Genomic DNA, 16,106 nt, shown 5'->3' with positions numbered 1-16,106 from the left:
TCTGTAAGTTCACTTTGGCTCAAACCTACAGAGAGTATTAGGTTGTATTATTGACAGTTTTCTAACCAGAAGGTTCCTGTCTCCTCTAAAAACCACTTACCATTTTTCTTATTGCACTATTAGAATGGCTTGCTGCTGTAGATATAATTTCAAGTGATTCTAAATGGGAAAAAAAGAAAAGCAAATAAATATGCTTTGTCCTTCCCAGACTACTAGGTAGCTGAATAACTTACACACTAAAATAAGAGGAAATCTGGGAGCAAATCCACACCGAAAGCAGTGGCAGTTTCCATTTATAAACTGGATTCTTTCAGAGTTCAACTGTGAGCTGATGATGCGGTACTGAAGGGCATTTCCTTACACCAAGTCATATATGCTAATGAGGTTCATAAATATTTAGTCCACGTCAGAACTTCAAAATCAACAAGCACTTAAGAGTAACACTAACAAGACACTTTGCCAGATGCTTCCATAGATACAGTAAGTAATCCTTACACAGCCTTGGATGGCGAGTGCATCAGGAGGTAATACCACTTGGGAAAGGACACACAGCCAAGTTACTGCAGGGCCAGATGTCAATCCTGTTTCTAACCCCAAATTCTACAACATTGCAGTGGTAGCATTGCACTAGTTTTATGGGCAAACTAACCACTGAGTAGAACCAGTTTTCTTTGGGAAGGAGCACTCACAGTTCTAGCCTGGATCGGGTGAAAGGGACTCTCCCGGTGCCAGTGTTGGAAGGTGCTGCTGCTGGGGCAGGTGGGGGTGACAGATGGGGACGGGCAGTCTCTGCTGTGGACATCGCGGACGCTCCAGGGACAGCTGATGAGAAGCTGTGGAAGCCCAGGCCTTGTGCCGGATCAACCCCAGGGACTCCCTCTCCGTCCTCAATCACGTCCTGTTTTCTTCCCTTCTTTTCTCTCCTGTGATACTGGCATGCCTCATTCTGTGACCACAACAACCCCATCACTTCTGGACTACATGTTCTGTCTTAGCATTACCGCACAGACTGCACTTTTGTTGCTTTCCCTCCTACTCTTAGGTCTCTTTCGTGAGCCCTACTTCTGTGATTTCCTTAAAATTTTAGTGTGAGTAGCAATGGAATACCAAGAAGAGTAGTCACATACCCTACTATGCTACCAGCCTCCTTGCTCCTGACACAGGTATTTTAAGGAAGACAAAGGCTTTGAGTATAGAAGACACTGAACTGTTACTGACAATTTAGAGAACTATATTGATTTGAGCAATTCTGTGCATTCAATTGAGGATAGAGGAAGGGGACAATATGGGATGGGGCCAATGCTTACGACACAAGTTTGAGGAAGAGCAATGGTGTTTCTGTCTCCAAGCCCCAGTTCTGCACTCGGGGCAGGCATTTGGCCTGGGAGTTAAGAAGGCAGGCAGATGCCCACATCCCATAGGGGAGTGCCTGGGTTTGGGTCCCAGCTTAGGCAAGACTCCAGCTTCCTGTTAATGCGCATCCCATGAAACAGTGGTGACTGCTCAAGTAGTTGCGTGTCTGCCACCCACACGGAAGACTTGGATTGAGCTCCCTACTCCCAGCTTCAGCCTGAGCCAGCCCTGGCCATCAGAAAGTCATCTGGAGAGTGAATCAGCAGGCGGGCTCTCTCTCTCTCTCTCTTACATAAATTGAAAACAAACAAAACAAGCACTAACACGAGATGGGTGGAAAATGGCGGGGGGCCAGTTCCAAGGAAGCAGGTGACTAGAGGAAGGTGGCGAGTTAGGTTTACTCTAACTAGAAGGACAAAGGGAAGAAGAGAAGTTTCTGTGGTCACCAAGATACTTGGATGTCCTGAGAAACAAATCAGACAGTTTGTGCTCAAGACCAAAGGTAAGGTTTTGTGTTCTTCGTCTCTCTCACCGAGGCTCACTTCAAACAGAAGAAATAACAGGGAAAAGGGGCCGTGTCTCAGTATCATACTCCATCATGGTTAGGACTTGCTCAACACCAAGCCATTTCTATCTTAAATTTCCATTCATCCCTTTACAGTTCATTTTTAAAACTGCCTAAGAAAACTCACAATTTCAACTCATGACTTTTTCATTATCATCAAATGAAAAAGTAAAAGACAACTAAGAAAACTGGAGTTCATTTTCTTAAGACAAATGTTACTGGACAACAAAAAAGCACCATTTCCTGTTATGCTGTAGGGCAGGCGGGGCCAAGGCTGCTTACGTTATTTTTACAGCAAATGCCACCTTAGCCGTCTGGTATCCACCAACTCATCTGACTACACAGCAGCACTGGTCATTCTGAACGGCTGTTCCTCCTACGAGGACGCAGTCTCTATTCCGGATGGCTCTGAGACTACAGTTTTGCATTTCATAGTGATTAACAAGAAACCCACAGGAGAAATGTGACTGGCACTGCTCTCAGCTTCAACTTGCCTAACTGAGAGGTGTCGATAACAACCTCCACGAGGATTACTTTCTGGCGGCAATACTCGGCGAGGGGAGCTGGGAGACACGTCCCACTTGGGAGCCCCAAGGCTGCTTGGCCACTTGGTTAGTCCAGAACGGGGGAGAAAAGAGAAAGCATTACTTTTGGCGTCGTTGCCGTCCGGGGAGCCGGCGGGCAGCTTCCTCAGGTAGTCTTTGAGGAGCATCTCGTAGCGGGGGATCCGCTGCACGGGCTCCAGCATGTGGTGCTGCAGCGTCAGGCTCCCGCAGATCTTCTGCTTCTGCAGGAGAAACCTTGTCAGAAACACAGTCCCGGGACCACGCTAAGAACACAGGAGAGCAGCAGAGCTCTTCCACAGAGAGCATGACTGTGTGATCACCAAGCGAGGTGCTGGGCGCCTGTATAAAGGCAGTTCTGTTTTGTTTTAGAGTTACTTGAGAGGCAGAGTTACAGAGGGGGGACAGACAGGAAGATCTTCTACTCGCTGGTTAACTTCCCAAATGGCCACAACAGCCAGGGTTGGGCCAGGCCAACGCCCCCAAACATGGAGCTCCATCCAGGTCTCCCACACGGGTGTGCAGGCCCAAGGACTCGGGCCATCTTCTGCTGCTTTTCCAGGAGCATTAGCAGAGAGCCGGTTCGGAAGTGTGGTGACCAGGGCTCAAACTGGTGCCCAGATGGGATGCTGGTATAGCAGTTTAACCTGCTGTGTCACAGTGCCCCCACGGAGGCAGGGCTCTGAACCCGACCTCAAACTACGAAATCTCAATCTTTGGGGAAAGAGGAGAACGTGCATTTCAAATAACACCTGTATTACAACACTGAAGTCTGAGGACCATTAATCTCATGGAAGAACAGACAGGAGAGATCTAAATTTGAGGCAAGCAAGTTCCAGATTGCTGGCAACCACTTCAGTTACTCATTACCAGGGACTGTGAAGTCATGCCAGTAAGTCAGAGATTTTTCAAAGCATGCACCTGTTCATGAGGTTCACTAAGCACAACTGTATGAACTGACTTTGGACTTAGTAGAAACTATTTCCTAGTGAGCCTATCATAATCATCATTCCTTTTGAACTTAAAGACTCGAATGAAGAATGACAAGACTTGGGCATCTTGTTATCTGTTAAAAAATTTAATTTTTCACTAGGCCAATACATTCTGTTTCACTAGAAACCAAGTTCTACAAATAGATCTCTGTTACTTTGGGCAAAATTTAATCTGTATCACTTGCTTTTTCCAAATAGTTGTTAACAGGGGGAAAAGCAAGTCATATTAATGTTCTTCTTAAAACAGAAACCTGATTAAAAGATTCATCAAACTCACACCACGCACAAGCACCGCAAGATGCAGAAGGTGTATTAGGACATGGTTTTGCGTTCGCAGCAAAATTAACTGACGGTTTCACAGAGAAAGGCGAGTTTAGCACAGCCTCTCTCAGCACATGCGCTGGTGGGAGGGGAAGTGAGTGGGAGCAGGGCGCATGCGCAGCACGAGGGCCAAGGCAGGGGCTGTGAAACCTGTTCCATGAAAGGGAGCGAGGGGAAGCGGGCAAACAAGAAGGGAAGGTGGTGAGTGAGGAACGCCAGGGACCTCCAGAGCCAGGCCGGGTTTAATGTGCGGCAGCCACTGCAGGCTTCTGTCTACGGGGCTGCTAGCATCAGCGCTGAGCTCTATTATGACAAACCCACTAGAGGCCAGCACTGTGGCCCGGCAGGCTAAGCTTCCGCCTGTGACACTGTCATCCCACAGGATCACAGTTCCACTGCTGTGCCACTTGCAGTCCAGCTCCCTGCTGACGCACCTGGGAAGGCACTGGAGGAGGGCCCAAGTACTCGGGTCCCTGCACCCCTGTGGGAGATGAGAATGGAGTTCCAGGCACCCAGGCTTCAGCTTGGAGCCATCTGGGGAGCGAACCAGCAGACAGAAGATCCCTCCCGCCCTCCCTCCCTCCCCCTCTCTCTAACTCTTGCCTTTCCTACAAATCAATCAGTCCTAAAATAAAAAGGATGAACTTATTGCAGTGTGGCTTCACGGGAGAAGCAGCAGCTGGTCTAGACGTTACTGTAGACCAGAAGGAAAGAAACAGGGCATGGAAGTAGAGGGAATATTAACCTTCCTTAATATAAAGTGTAAGGTACTAATTTTACAGGTTTAATGAGCTCATTTGATTTTCCCCAACAAAGCAATTATATTAACCCAGGAAATTATTACTGAATTTCAAATTTTCACATGAACTGCAGCTCAGACACCAGAGCTTTCCAAGGCCAAGTGAGTAAACTCCAGACCAGGGTCGGTGATTCCCAACCTCCCACTGTTTAGAGCCTGGGTCATTTCCTGATGACCCAGAGGCGGCAGGTGCTGCAAAGACAGAATTCAGCCTGAAAGGACAATAACAACTACTCCCGCCCCCCACCATCACCATGATTTAGTGAGCATTGCTGTGCAAGAAATGCCAGCCTACCCACCTTGAACACGCTATCTCACAGTCAATCAAACCCATGGATGGAAAGGAAAAGTAACAAACACAAGATAGAGCCAAGAGGTGGAGCTGCGGTGAATGAGAGATTAATGATACTGTTTAATCAACTGTTTAATCCTGTATCCGAGTCATCTTCTCTCTAAGGCACGTACAAGCCAGAGAGAAAAATATGCTTGAGAGCTAAAGACAGGAATAAAACACGTTGGCTTTGTTTTGACAGCAGACGCTTGTGCACAACTGATGTTACCTGGAGTTTAGGGACAGAGGACTAGCCTAGGAACAACACGCGCAGAAGCATCTCCTGGCATGGGTAGAGGTGTGGAAGACGTGGTCTCACTGAGGGTCTGAAGAGAGAAGGCTGGGGCATGCCAGCCTTGTGCTCAGCCCAGGTTTCACCATCATGAGGAAGGACTAGTGACAAAACCAGAGGAGGAAGCAGAGGAGGGCTAGACCGTGAGAGAAGAGAGGTGCTCAGGCCAAGGAGGGAAGGGACGAGGCAGGGCTTCCCGCCACGGCTAAGGGAGCAGATCAGCAAATACTTGCTATTAAATCCAACCTCAAGCCGGTACTCAGCCTAGCCTTTATGGTGCCGTTTAGGACGCCTTCATCTCGTATCAGAGTGCCTGGGTTTGGGTCCCGGCTCTCTTCCAGGTTCCAGCTTCCCGCTAACGCAGAGCCTGAGACACAGCAAGTACAGCTCGGACACCGGGTCCCTGACACCCACACAGGAGACCTGGACTGAGTTTCTGGCTCCCAGCGTGGACCTGGCCTAGCTCAAGCTGTTGGAGGAATTTGGGAAGTGAACCAATGGATAGATTTTCTCTCTCTCTCTCTCTCTCTCACGCACTCACTCTCTCTCTCTAACAAATTTTAAAAACAGCTGTAAGGCTGTATATCACTGACAAAACCATTTCAGCATTTCAGATACTGATCGCAGGAATACAACAGTCTGAAAAGCACATGTGCTGTGCAAACTGTCGGACTGCGAGTGAGAACAGTGGGAGTCCGGCAGCCCCGCCTGCCAAGGCAGCACAGGCGTGAGGACTGGCACTTTCTGTGCTGAGGCTGTCAGGGGCTCACTCCATGTGGAGTGTGGGCGGTGCACACACACAGCAGGTGAAGGCCTCTGAGGTAGTGGGTGGGGAAGGTTGATGGCTCTGCTGGCGTTCAGCTGGGTGTGTGTGCAGAGAGATTCCTGCCTGAGACTGAGCAAACCACCAGCTCAGGCAGGCAGGGCACAGCTGCCATCTCCTCCGGCAGCTGGGGGCCGTGCACACGGGGATGGGACACATGAAAGGCTCTGGGGGGCTTGCAAATAACTTATCATTATTTAAAGATTTATTTACTTGAAGGCAAGGTGACAGAGAGACAGGAGAGACAGAGACAGATCTTCCATCCACTTGCTCACTCCCCAAATGGCTCCAACAGCCTTGTCTGGGTCAGGCAGGAGCCAGGAGCTCCATCCCCATCTCCCATAGGCAGCAGGGGCCCAAGCCATTAATCGCTGCCTTCCGAGGTGCACCAGCAGGGAGCTGGACCGAAAGCAGAGCACACAGAACTCGAACCAGCCCGTTCATTCCCCCAAACGTCTGCAACAGCTGGGCTGTGCCAGGCCAGAGCCACGGTCTCCCACATGAGTGGCGGGTGCCTAAGTTCTTACATAAACCACCACTGCTGCCTCCCAGAATACACACTAGCAAGAAGCTGGATCGGAAGTGGAAGCAGAGCTCAAACCCAGGCAATCACAATGCAAATAAGGGAAACACTGAGTTTGGGGGCAGATGCCGTGCTGCAGTGAGTGGACACCCACTTCCCATGTCAGAGTGCTAGCTCCAGTGTCAGATGCTCCGCTTCTAACCCAGCTCCCTGCTAATGCGCCTGGGAAGCAGTGGGTGGTGGCTCAAGGACTGCTGGTCTCCAAACCTAGTGGAGAACCTTCGGCCGAGCGGAGGCAGGTGCACCTGGGCATTTTCTCTCGGATTCAGAGCAGGAAGGATTTGGGCCGAGTAGCTGACGTCCCTACACCCCCACCTCAGGCCGAGAGGGCCTTGTGACTTATCCGGAGACACGTATGCAGGTCCTCGACCACAACAATCCTATTACCTGAATTTCTTCAACCACTGCTTTGAACTGAGGCACGCGCTCCATCATGTTTTTAACCAGCTCCATCGCGTTGTCAAACCCTTTCACATACTCTCCATACATCTTGAGGAACGGTGCCAGCTTCTGAAGAATGTCCCCAATCCGAGGGGTGGTCTCCCTGTTCCAAATACAGAAGCACAACATCAGGACATCTCACCGGTGATCCCAGGGACGGGACGCAGACGAAGCAGTCCCTTTGCACACACACCCCTGTGCCTTTCCAGTTCTGGTCTGTGGGGAGACTGGGACAGAAAGCAGCAGCAGGCAGGGAGATGCCATGGAGCTCTGGAAGCTCCCAACCCCCGATAGCCGCCAGTCAGAGACCGGCTGGAGCGCGGGGAGGAAGTGCTTTCCATCTGACGCTGCGATGGAATGTCCCAGTTTCCACCGTGGGCTTGGATGCAGAAACTGAGCACGAGTGTCTAGCTATGTCTGCATGCCGGGTGTGGCATTTCTCTGTCAGTGGAAAAGCTGAACGCCACAGCCCCTGTGTGCCTGCCGCGGCCACGGCCCCTGTGTGCCTGCCGCGGCCACGGCCCCTGTGTGCCCATAGCCCCTGGTACCTGCCGCGGCCACGGCCCCTGTGTGCCCATAGCCCCTGGTGCCTGCCACGGCCATGGCCCCTTTGTGCCTGCCGCGGCCACGGCCCCTGTGTGCCCACAGCCCCTGTGTGCCTGCCGCGGCCACGGCCCCTGTGTGCCCACAGCCCCTGTGTGCCTGCCGCGGCCACGGCCCCTGTGTGCCCACAGCCCCTGTGTGCCTGCCGTGGCCACGGCCCCTGTGTGCCTGCTGCAGCCACGGCCCCTGTGTGCCTGCCGCGGCCACGGCCCCTGTGTGCCCACAGCCCCTGTGTGCCTGCCGCGGCCACGGCCCCTGTGTGCCCACAGCCCCTGTGTGCCTGCCGCGGCCACGGCCCCTGTGTGCCCACAGCCCCTGTGTGCCTGCCGCGGCCACGGCCCCTGTGTGCCTGCTGCAGCCACGGCCCCTGTGTGCCTGCCGCGGCCACGGCCCCTGTGTGCCCACAGCCCCTGTGTGCCTGCCGCGGCCACGGCCCCTGTGTGCCCACAGCCCCTGTGTGCCTGCCGCGGCCACGGCCCCTGTGTGCCCACAGCCCCTGTGTGCCTGCCGCGGCCACGGCCCCTGTGTGCCTGCCGCGGCCACGGCCCCTGTGTGCCTGCCGTGGCCACGGCCCCTGTGTGCCCACAGCCCCTGTGTGCCTGCTGCAGCCATGGCCCTTGTGTGCCCACAGCCCCTGTGTGCCTGCCGCGGCCACGGCCCCTGTGTGCCCACAGCCCCTGTGTGCCTGCCGCGGCCACGGCCCCTGTGTGCCTGCCGCGGCCACGGCCCCTGTGTGCTCTCTGCTCCTCTTACCATTCCTGCATTCGCTTCTCCAGCTCTGGCAACAGGAACTTACTATGGAAGGCATTGATTGAGGAAATGTTAGAAAAGATTTTATTCACCATCTCTGCTGGAAAGGAGCCTTGGTTTGCTTCTTCCAAGAGCTTGCAATAAAAGACCTGAACAAGAGAAGAAAACAAACATTACTTCAAACTGGTTGCTTCCCCAGCTGGTGCGGGGTTAGGCACAAATGTGTTGGCTCATGGTAACTTTCGGTTGCACAAATGGAAAAATTCATGGTTCGAGAAGATCACCTTCGTACGGAATGCAGAAGTGAGTATAAGCTTAGATTCAGAAGCACCAGGAGTAAGAATTAGCACACTGTGACTCTAACCTAGGCTATGCCCCTCTCTAGGGACTGTGAGGACTTACTTGTTCTGTGCCAGGGAGTTTCCAGTGGAGGCAAACAGAATGTACCCTTCCTGCCTGCAGCTTGAGTCAGAGATGTGAAGACACTTTACATCTATGTCATACTTTGGGTTTTTTTTAACATCTCCTTATGTTGTGAATGGCTTCTATGACATGACACACTGCCCTTTATACTGTAGTTATTCTCATTTTTCCTATTAAAACCGTGTTCCTTGGGAAGGAGAGGATGTCAGGATTTATTTCCCAATAACAGGTACTTAATATGTGACCAATGAATGAACCAAAGTTCCTTTCCGTTCTGATATGTTTACTTATTTATGAGAAAATAATAATAAAGGATAGCAACGCAGTGCAAGGGTGCTGGGAGAAGCGGATCTTCAGCACCTGCTGCCAGGCACCTTCAAGACAATTTAAAACACACGGAACTGTGGCAGCCTCAGCCCACTGCATGGGGGCTACTCCATGGCTGCCCCAGCATTCCATTCAACATTAGCAGGAGCCCAGTTCCTTCTCAGTGTCCAGATGCTTGCTGATTTTCTAAATTCACCTCTACTGCACTTTCTCAGGAGGCCAAAAGAACACAAGATTATGTCCTTAGAGGCTGTGTGTAATAATTAAAACTCAGCAAGTGGCCGGCACTGCGGCTCACTAGGCTAATCCTCTGCCTGCAGCACAGGCACCCCAGGTTCTAGTCCCAGTTGGGGCACCGGATTCTGTCCCAGTTGCTCCTCTTCCAGTCCAGCTCTCTGCTTTGGCCCGGGAAGGCAGTGGAGGATGGCCCAAGTGCTTGGGCCCTGCACCCCATGGGAGACCAGGAGAAGCACCTGGCTCCTGGCTTCAGATCGGTACAGCCCACCGGCCGTAGTGGCCATTTAGGGGGTGAACCAATGGAAGGAAGACCTTTCTCTCTGTCTCTCTCTCTCTCTCACTGTCTAACTCTGCCTGTCAAAAAAAAAAAAAAAAAAGACTCAGCAAGTAAGTTAATTTGACTTAAAAAAAAAAAAAAAAAAAAGCAAAACACAATGTGGTAAGAGGGAGAGCCATGCCTCCACTCTGGGAACACTGTGAAGTTTCAGCTCTGGGATTCAGAGAAGTTGTTTCAAGGGTGCAAACTCTACATGAACTGATGGTGTTTTGTGATGAAATCCCTTGAAAAACAGGTATTTGGGCCACCAACTGAATATTCCCAAGAACACAAGGCTCACAGAGGCTCCCGGAGGTTCACCTTAGCTGGCGTGGCACTGGCTCCTGAGACAAGCAGCAGTGCCAAGGAGTGCCTGTTCCCATGGAATTCAGTTCTCCAGTGGGAGGAGCGAGACAGTTCTTGGAACGAACATTCAAACGTAGTAGTAGCTTTCTCTTCTAACAGGAGGAATCTGCATGAGCAGACAAGTTTTTCGAACGTCTTGTCTTTATTGCTGAAACAGCATTAAGATGCCTTAGCATTCAGTAATTAATCATACGATGCACTTTTCAATGGTTAAAAAAATCCTACTTGCCAGATGCATATTTAAAAGGCTATTTAAGTCTACACCACAAACTACAAGATGTACAAAGTAGATTCACATATTACAGTATTTAAAGTTCATGGAAAAATGGATTTGACTGATAAGCTTTATTTTTGTGCAAAACCACTTTGAAATCCATGAATTGTTTTCTCATAATATGCAGTTTTCATAAACTTTTGGAAGACCTCTTGTGTGCGTGAATTTCAAAATTTTTGAACCAGATTTTTTTTTCTTTACTTTGAAAGAGAGAGAGAGAGGAAGAGAGCGCGCGCGTGAGCGAGCTCCTATCTGCCAGTTCACCTCCCAAATGCCCACCTGGAGCCAGAAGGTGGCGGCTCAATCCAGGTCTCCCGCATGGAGAGCAGGGACCCGAATACTTGAGCCATCACCTACTGCTTTGCAAGGTGTACACTGGCAGGAAGCTGGAATTGGGAGCTGGAGCTAAGAATCCAACTCAAGTACTCCTAAGAGGGACACAAGTATCCTAGCCAGCACTGTACCTGCTATGTGCACCTTGCCCTAAACTTATCTTTTAACTTGATTTTCCACAAATGTTTTGAAGTACTCTTCTATGGATTCATCATATACTGAATGGGAAATTTTACACCAAGCACTGCAGTTAATTTTTCATACAAGGTGATGGCACCAGTGAAGATCACTCACGTAGTGCTCAACAGCAAAGGAGACGGACCCAGTGGAACATGAGGGATGTTCCTGGGGGCCCAGAGAAAAGCATTGCGTGTCAGAGAAACCCCTACTGCTTTGATTTAGAAATGTTAATACCCAGAGTGAACTGACCCATAAAGCTGACCTTGGACCAAATACTTTCACCAGCCAAAAACAGCCCTCTTGCAGTTTCTAAAGCAATGCCCAATTGTAAGATAATTCTGAAAGGGAAAAGCTTACCTGATCTAAGAGGTCCAGCCGGCTGACATAAGCTCTTTCTGTGACTAACAGTTCATTGGCGATCTTGTGAAGTTTTTGCTCATTAGTCTCCTAAAAACACAAAAGACATTCCCACATTAGACAGGCGTTGGCTCATGTTTCTCTGGCACGGAAGACCTCCCCAGATGCCCTGACCCAAACACTTCCGGAGTTCTCAGGTACCCCAGAGCTCCCAGGGAGGCCGGGAAGGGCCCCCGACCACAGCTAGAAACGGGGATCTGCTGCACTTGACCGGGAGCTGTTTCTGTGGCCCTGCAGCCACCAGCACTGTCCCTCCCCCTGAAACATCTGTGCTCTTTCTCAGGGCCCAGGACTAAGACCTCCCCCCTCTCCCTCCCTCTCTGAGGCCACTCTTTGGAAATGACCTCATCCCTCCCTCAGACGTCCTAATTATTAGCTCTACGCAGGCAACTTTTTGCCTTTAGAGACACATTTTACTGTGAACGATTTCAGCCACAGGTAATAGGAGGGGAAGCAGCAAGATGAGCCCCAGGCATCCGTCTACGCCCCCTCCACTGCTCTCTGCCCCCATGATTGTAAACCCCACTTTATTATCTCCTGGGTATACATGTATTCAAACTCTCAACATACGTGTAAACCTTGCCAGTGTTCGGGATGACAGGGACATTTTTTTCTTTGCTAGTTGTGCTACCTCCTGTGCCTAGCGCAGCACTTCAATAAAAACACTGGCACTCAGCAAGCGCGTCCAAAGGAAGGGAGGGAGGAGTAGCAACCTCCACCCCCAACGACAGCTAACGCACGTTACTTCTCCGACATGCCGGCGGGGTAGACCAAACTCACCTCTTCCGGTAAACCTGCACCCTCCCTTCCACCTGCAACGTTCCAGGTCTGCTAACGGTGCCATCCCTTCCCAGGGGCTGGCTTTGGAGTCTTGAATTATTACGGACATTCAGCCGCCGGCCGGCCAGTCCTGCTGGTGGCATGCTGCCTCCAGCCTTTCTCCTGAGGCTCTCTCATCCCTGCCACCCTGTGTGGTGCACCTCATCGCAAGCTCAGGCCAATCGCCAGTTCCCATATGATCTGGTTCCAGTGTTTTTGGCTCTAACCCGATCTGCACAGGGCTGCATGCTGACTCCTTCTAAAATCCCGCATACTATGGTCGGTCCTTCTCACAGGATGAACAGCCTTCGGCAGTGCTGTTCTCACTGATGAAAGAGCCTGGACCACTACTGCGCGGGGTTGTCCACGTCCCCACGGACTCCTCACACTGTGTACTCGCTGCACCTCTGCTGTCACAGCACACACCCCCATCTACAGCACGTCTGACCACTGTGCAAACGTGGCCATGGCGTCCCCAAACCCTTCTTCTTCCCATTCTCTCTGCGCTACTTATCTCTTGCTGAGTCTCTCTGGGTGTCTAACACTGGATTTCCTTTTCACAGCCTGCTGTGTCTCCATTCCTCGTCCACAGAGCTGACTTCAACCATTCTAAGCTGTTGAGCTTGTCTGATTAGAACACATTTTTTTAATTGTTATTATTTTTTTAATTTTTTTTTTTTTTTTTTTTTGACAGGCAGAGTGGACAGTGAGAGAGAGAGACAGAGAGAAAGGTCTTCCTTTGCCATTGGTTCACCCTCCAATGGCCGCCGCGGCCGGCGCGCTGCGGCCGGCGCACCGCGCTGATCCGATGGCAGGAGCCAGGAGCCAGGTGCTTCTCCTGGTCTCCCATGGGGTGCAGGGCCCAAGCACCTGGGCCATCCTCCACTGCACTCCCTGGCCACAGCAGAGAGCTGGCCTGGAAGAGGCGCAACCAGGACAGAATCTGGCGCCCCGACCGGGACTAGAACCCGGTGTGCCGGCGCCGCTAGGCGGAGGATTAGCCTAGTGAGCCGCGGCGCCAGCCTGATTAGAACACATTTTATATCTTATACGTAAGTCTTTAGTCTGAGAAATTTTACCAAGTACACTGCGGGAATATCCAATCAATATAAAAGATGACACAGTACAATGAGGTTAGGAAAAACTGGTAGCAAAGTAGACCAAAGCCTTTTTTAAGCCAGTGTCTAATAACTTGACATTCCAAATTGTGTATAAAATGCTATAATTATATAAAATTGTAAAATGCTACAAAGTTCTATGAATGAGATCTACTTTTCCACACAACATCCTCTCTCACGTGCAAAGTTACTGTGTTGCTTCTTTCTACAGCATGGAATGAAGTATTTTTTGTATCAAGTCTTCAAGGAATATAACAGTGCTTACATGACCTATGGCCTCAGAAATACTGAAATAAAAATGACACAGTCATCAAATTCCAGCACGAGTCAACATTTTGCTTTAACGTAACACAGAGTAAAGTGCTGGCGTCGCTGCTGGCCTGGCTAGCATCCTCGTCCCCTTCCACTCCATTTCTTTTGTCTTTTTTTTAAAGACTTTATTTCATCTGAAACGCAGAATGACAGGGAGAGAGGGAGAGATGCAAAGAGAGATCTTTCATCTGCTGGTTCACTCCTTAAATGGCTGCAACAGCCAGGCTGGAGGCGGGGGCCTGGAACGCCATCTGGGGACAGGGGCCCAAGCACTTAGGCCACCTTCCACGGCTTTCCCAAGCACATTAGCAGGAAGCTGGATCGGAAGTGCAGCCGCTGGGACTTGTACCAGGGCTCATGTGAGATGGGGGCATCGCAAGCAGATTAACCCATGGTGCTGCCATGCTGGCCTGCTACTCCTCAGGGAGAATCCTGGGATTGATCTTCCTTGGGAGTACCAGGTGAGCTCCTGGTGCCTCTGGGATGGCCACCAAGCTGAGATCGGTCTGTGCAGGTAGGCCAAGTGATGTGTTCTCTGTAGCCAGAAGCATCCTGACTTACGTGGCACACTTGAGGCCTGTGCTACATATGCAGGATATTCCATGGAACTGAAAACCTTCCAACCAACTTCCAATTTTAAAAATTATTTATTTGAAAGGCAGAGTTACAGAGACGGAGGGAGAGATAGATCTTCCATCCACTGGTTCACTCCCTGAATGGCTGGAATGGCCTGAGCTGGGCTGATCCAAAGCCAAGAGCTTCTTCCGGTCTCCTATGCGGGTGCAGGGGCCCAAGCACTTGGGCCATCTTCTGCTGCTTTCCCAGGCCATAGCAGAGCACTGGATCAGAAGTAGAGCAGGTGGGACGCTAACCTGTCTCCGTAAGGGATGCCATCGTCATACTTGACCTGCTATGCCACAGCACCGGCCCCTGAAGCAACTTTTAAGTGATTACGACTTCCAAGAATTAAAAGTTGGTGGGGCCGGCACCGTGGCTCACTTGGTTAATCCTCTGCCTGCAGCGCCGGCATCCCATATGGGTGCCGATTTCTAGTCCTGGTTGCTCCTCTTCCAGTCCAGCTCTCTGCTGTGCCCCGGAAGTGCAGTGGAGGATGGCCCAAGTCCTTGGGCCCTGCACCCGCATGGGAGACCAGGAGGAAGCACCTGGCTCCTGGCTTCGGATTGGCACAGCACGCCAGCCGTAGCGGCCATTTGGGGAGTGAACCAACGGAAGGAAGACCTTTCTCTCTGTCTCTTTCTCACTGTCCATAAGTGTACCTGTCAAATAAAAAAAATCTTAAAAAAAAGAATTAGAAGTTGATGAAACTAAAATGTGACTTCAAAATCTGTGATGCACAGTAAACGTATCAGCAACCTGCTGCATTTCAGGGGAAGAAACAGGAGTATGAACAAATGCATACAACCCAAGACACAGAACACGTCACCCAGGCCCCAGCATTGTCCATGCCTCATGGAGCCAGCCCCTCTCCACCACAGACTCCTACCGCCAGCTCCTGGGAACCACTCGTGCGATTCCTTTCACACAGTGTCCAGTGAATGGAATCGCACTGACACGTTTTCCAGATGCTCCATGGAAAATGAGTAGTATGAAAAATGGATGAATGGACTCGTTATTTCTGCATCAAAATAAACTGAACTCCATTTCCACACACTCAGAAGTCCCCTCATTTGTGCATCCTGAGTCTTGTTTCTGTTAGAAGAATGCTCGAGAGACATCCCTACTGGTGTTAGCATCAGCAGTGTGTTCTTCGTAAGCCCTTCATTTTATTCTAATAAAGGTGATGTACTTATTTGCTTACTTTTTTTTTTTGAAAGGCAGAGTTACAGAGAGAGAAGGAGATACAAAACGCACACACGCGCCACACATACACTCACACACTGGGGAGGGAGAGAGGGAGAGAGGGAGAGAGGGAGAGAGAGAGGGAGGGAGGGAGGGAGGGAGGGAGGGAGGGGGAGAGAGAGAGAGAGAGAGAGAGAGAGAGAGAGAGAGAGAGAGAAAATGTTCCACTCACTGGTTCACTCCCCAGATGGCCACAATGGCTGGGGCTGCACTGATCCACAGCCAGGAGCCAGGAGCCTCTTCTGGGTCTCCTAGGTGGATGCTGGGGCCCAAGCACTTGGGTCATTCTCCACTGCTTTCTCAGGTTCACTAGCAGGGAGCTGGATTGGAAGTGGAGCAGCAGGGTCTCTATTCAGGGCCCATATGGGATGCTGGCATCACAGGCAAAGACTTTACCTACTATACTACAGCACCAGCCCCATCTTATTTTTAAGCTTCTTTATTTATTTGAAAGGAGGAGCAAGAGGGAGAGGGTGAGAGGGAGAAAAAGGAGGAGCAAGGTATCTTCCATCTGCTGATTCATTCCCTACAAGCCCGTAACAGACCAGGCTGGGCCAGCTGGAAGCCTGGATCTCAGAACTCCATCGGAGTCTTCTGCGTGGGTGGCAGGAACCCAACTGCTGGGGCCATCACCTGCTGCCTCTAGGCTGTGCAGAGCAGGAAGCTGGAACCGGACACAGAGTTGGGATTTGAACCCAGGAACTGAGA

The 16,106-nt window shown here is 50.9% G+C and overlaps 1 protein-coding gene across 8 annotated transcripts in view; it reads right to left on the bottom strand.

The window, feature by feature from the left end:
• The window catches only part of FGD4 (FYVE, RhoGEF and PH domain containing 4), a 218,540-nt gene that overhangs the window by 26,443 nt on the left and 175,991 nt on the right, over nucleotides 1–16,106 (bottom strand). For all 8 annotated transcript variants that reach the window (XM_051850918.3, XM_089303980.1, XM_070049625.2 and 5 more), the window contains 5 exons: nucleotides 11,230–11,319; nucleotides 8,420–8,565; nucleotides 7,010–7,166; nucleotides 2,567–2,705; nucleotides 101–159 (listed from right to left, as the gene is read on the bottom strand). In XM_051850918.3, the coding sequence (XP_051706878.3) occupies nucleotides 101–159; nucleotides 2,567–2,705; nucleotides 7,010–7,166; nucleotides 8,420–8,565; nucleotides 11,230–11,319 (591 nt within the window). The remainder of the gene's footprint in view (nucleotides 1–100; nucleotides 160–2,566; nucleotides 2,706–7,009; nucleotides 7,167–8,419; nucleotides 8,566–11,229; nucleotides 11,320–16,106) is intronic.

Source organism: Oryctolagus cuniculus, chromosome 9 (assembly GCF_051225735.1).
Source record: "Oryctolagus cuniculus isolate XC-2025 breed Fujian yellow rabbit chromosome 9, ASM5122573v1, whole genome shotgun sequence".
Lineage (NCBI taxonomy): Eukaryota > Metazoa > Chordata > Mammalia > Lagomorpha > Leporidae > Oryctolagus > Oryctolagus cuniculus.
This window is presented reverse-complemented; position numbering and strand designations above follow the sequence as displayed.